Consider the following 3,324-nt stretch of genomic DNA (forward strand, 5'->3'; position numbering starts at 1 on the left):
ACCAAATACCATTTAGTTTGACATAATGCTAGGCGAGTGCTGATTTTCGARAGTTATTGCTACGGGAACTGTGGGTCAACTGCTTTAGGTGAGAATAATCTTCCCCTCTTCGGCGCACCCGTCGTTTCTTCTTTTTGACGGGTTGAAGGCTGTTGCTTGTTTTTATTGGGGKCGTTTTTTATGTGGCGGGTTCCAAATGCAGCGCACAACCCTGGGGAGGCATGGTTCGCCTTCTTACTTCCGTCCGGCTTCAAACGGATGTTTTTTTGGCTAATCAGAGGATACTTGGCCTAAGACCGGAAGTCGAGAGCGGCCATATATAAAAGAACCGTTTCGGGCCATTCTCAAGTAAGTACTAATCAGAGAACTTTCCTCACTTACGTGATCCTCCAGCTGAGATTAGAACAATACAAAATAAAATAAAGCCCTTAGATTCTTTCAATTCGATTTCTTTATTTCACGTTCGTTATTTGATCTTTCCATTTCTCTTAGAAATCCTTTATTTACCAAAGGAAAGAAGAGGCAAGTGGAGCTGCGGCATAATGCGACKCCACCAAAGGAGCAGCAGCGGCATAACGGGCAACCACGGGGGCTGCGGCAACAACGGGTGCRGCGSCGATKCCATTGTAGTTGCGAGCGATCACTTGGCTGCTGGTGGCGGTAATCACTGGAGCTGGAGCAGCGACAATAGGGGCGGCTACTGGAGCGGCGGCATAGCGGGCAACAACAGGKGCGGCTACTGGTGYGGCGGCAACAAGTGGGGCAGCGGCGATTCCATTRTAGTTGCGWGCGATCACTTGGCTGCTGGTGGCAGTCACTACTGGGGCTGGAGCAGCAACGACGGCAGCAGGAGCGGCGTAAGCCAAAGGAGCGGCAGCAAGGAGACCGGGTTTGGCGGCTGCGCAGGCGATGATGGCGAAGACAACAACTGCCTAGAAATATATGGAAGGTATTTTAGTTAAAGTTGYTGGATACAATMKTCTTGGTTCAGTCCAGCAAGTGGAGAACTCACGTATTTGAACATTTTGGAGGGTGTTTTGTTATTTATGCCTCTTGTTTTACAAAAGCTAGAGATTTAATGATACCCAATACCAAAATTGGTTGCATATTTATACTGATTGTCGAGGATCGCATTAAAAAAAAAAAAAAATTTTTTGAATATTTTACAGTTAATTGCATAATAAAATAAGTGGACACTGCATATACTTTTCAAATCGATATTTTACGCCTATGGTTTGATCTCACCTTGATATTTATGGTAATTTCCGATATGGTAATTTTCGACATTGGAAATGCAAAATATATGCAAGTTTACGCATTATCACCTTCATGAGTGATTGCAAAGTGCTCGCTTCAGCATTATAAGCAGCAAACATTTATAACCAGTATTACCGTTCGACTTTGCGCTTAACAATTTTAGAYAATATAAACAAAGTCGTCAAATCGTAAAATGCTCTGAATTACAATTAAATGGAAGTAAACATTTGGGCGCACACATTTTCTTTGAACAAGTGTATCTAGTGATTAATTCATTCACTCGGCATAGAATACCTTCATTGAGGTACTACAAAAATCCTGCAACACTACAGAAAGTTATCAAACATTTACCTAAATTTACTCAAAAGCACGCAYACAAAAACTAATAAAAAATGTTCAGATACGTGAGTCGCTAATATTCTACAGTGATATTCTTATAATACGAGTACATTGTAATCTTCAATACTTGGTACTTATAGGCCGCTGTTCTCTTCGCTCTGATCGCTTGCGCAGCAGTCAAGTGATCGCTCGTATCTACAATGGCATCGCCGCCGCTCCAGTTGTTGCCGCAGCCCCTGTCGTAGCTCGTTATGCCGCTGCTGCTCCTTTGGTCGCAGCTCATTATGCTGCCGCTCYTCTGGCTACAGCTCTGTGGTAAATGTTGCTAAAAATTTTAAATAAACGGAATTCGATATGGAAAACTTTAAAAAGTGCCACGACCTAGCTTAGAAATTATGTACTACAGAAGTAGAAGTCATGTTATTTAACCTATTTTCCTAACTCTAGGGGTTGAATGAGATGTTTTTCTCTGCACTAAATATCCCCATTGACTGTTAGACGTATTAAATGCCTTGCGCAATTTGATGCGTCGTACTTTGTTCCAGTTGGGGAGTCACAAGCTGTTTTCTAGATTCCATAAATGTGATCTCACTGTATCGTTTCGCTTCACTTGTTAAAATTCTTGATCCTCCACTATAAAAAAATCGATTTGTGTACCGTGACTAATAGAGTTTGGAACGTTTGGAGTCAAGTCGCAAGTGCGACGACTGTTTGTTTGATRACAGGAGATATTTCGTCTTGTAGAAGTTCACGCAAGCACAAGGAAAGTTTTCTCAGCTCAAACATAGTCTCATATTAATAAGGCCAATAACTCAGAAATATATTTAGAGGTTCACTCGATTGATTGATTCATGTGTCGCGTTTCTTTTACCGTGTTTTACATTTTTAATTTAGCAGAGTACTAAAATCAGTTTATAATTATTGACACGGCGTCCTTCCTTCGGTATTTTCRTTGCATTTTGGAAACCTTCAAAGAAGAATRCACACCATGGTCTTAAGGGTTTATTATTATTCGTCGCACAGATACGTTTTTGGTCATTATGTGGGGACCCCTATTTTGCGTACTTATAAGGGACAAGCGTATAGAGGGGAAATAAAAGGTGAACTAAAATAAAGTATAATAATTGTAACATTGCTTGATTTCGCCACCTATTATGTGAATTAATGTTAAATTGGGGTTTTAGGTAAATTTTTAATCATTATTGCTTGGAGTGTTTCTCCAATTAACTCAATGTCTATAATGTTCATAATACTGACGCTTTATTTATTTCAAAGTAAGTATGATGATATTAGTTAAGTTATAATTTCCCTTAGGAATCTTTAARGGAGCGGTTTCCATATTTTCACATTTCTCTGAATATCTTTCAGCTTTCAAGTTCACAATGATCAGATTAAATTTGACTTAAACAGGTCCATATGAATATAAGTTGTTTTACACACATACATATGCATATGTAGTATTCATGCGTAGTATGTGTATTTGGCAGCTGTTTGTTAACAACGCGAATATTTTGTTGGGCAATTTTTACCATGATGGAAACTTTCACAATGAGTGTGGTTGACATAATGTGTTTTCTATGGAATCGCAGAAACGGAATCATTAAAAATGCTTCACAACTATTTTGGGGATTATCTCTTATTTAAGTGGCACAACGTAGTCAGTGAAGGCCATGAAGTCATCGAAATCTCACGGTAGAGGAACATTGCTTGAAAATTGTCGTGTTGGCA

General features: G+C 39.8%; 1 protein-coding gene across 1 annotated transcript in view; it reads right to left on the reverse strand.

The window, feature by feature from the left end:
- Positions 1–433: 433 nt before the first annotated feature.
- The window catches only part of LOC108969193 (cuticle protein 16.5-like), an 8,742-nt gene continuing 5,851 nt past the window's right edge, over positions 434–3,324 (reverse strand). Inside the window, exons 3-4 of the mRNA XM_018933728.1 lie at positions 1,013–1,067; positions 434–932 (exon numbers count right to left, since the gene is read on the reverse strand). Coding sequence (XP_018789273.1) covers positions 504–932; positions 1,013–1,067 — 484 coding nt within the window. The 3' untranslated portion in view covers positions 434–503. The remainder of the gene's footprint in view (positions 933–1,012; positions 1,068–3,324) is intronic.

This window comes from Bactrocera latifrons, unplaced genomic scaffold (assembly GCF_001853355.1).
Source record: "Bactrocera latifrons isolate USDA-ARS-PBARC rearing strain unplaced genomic scaffold, ASM185335v1 scaffold_243, whole genome shotgun sequence".
NCBI classification, from domain to species: Eukaryota; Metazoa; Arthropoda; class Insecta; order Diptera; family Tephritidae; genus Bactrocera; species Bactrocera latifrons.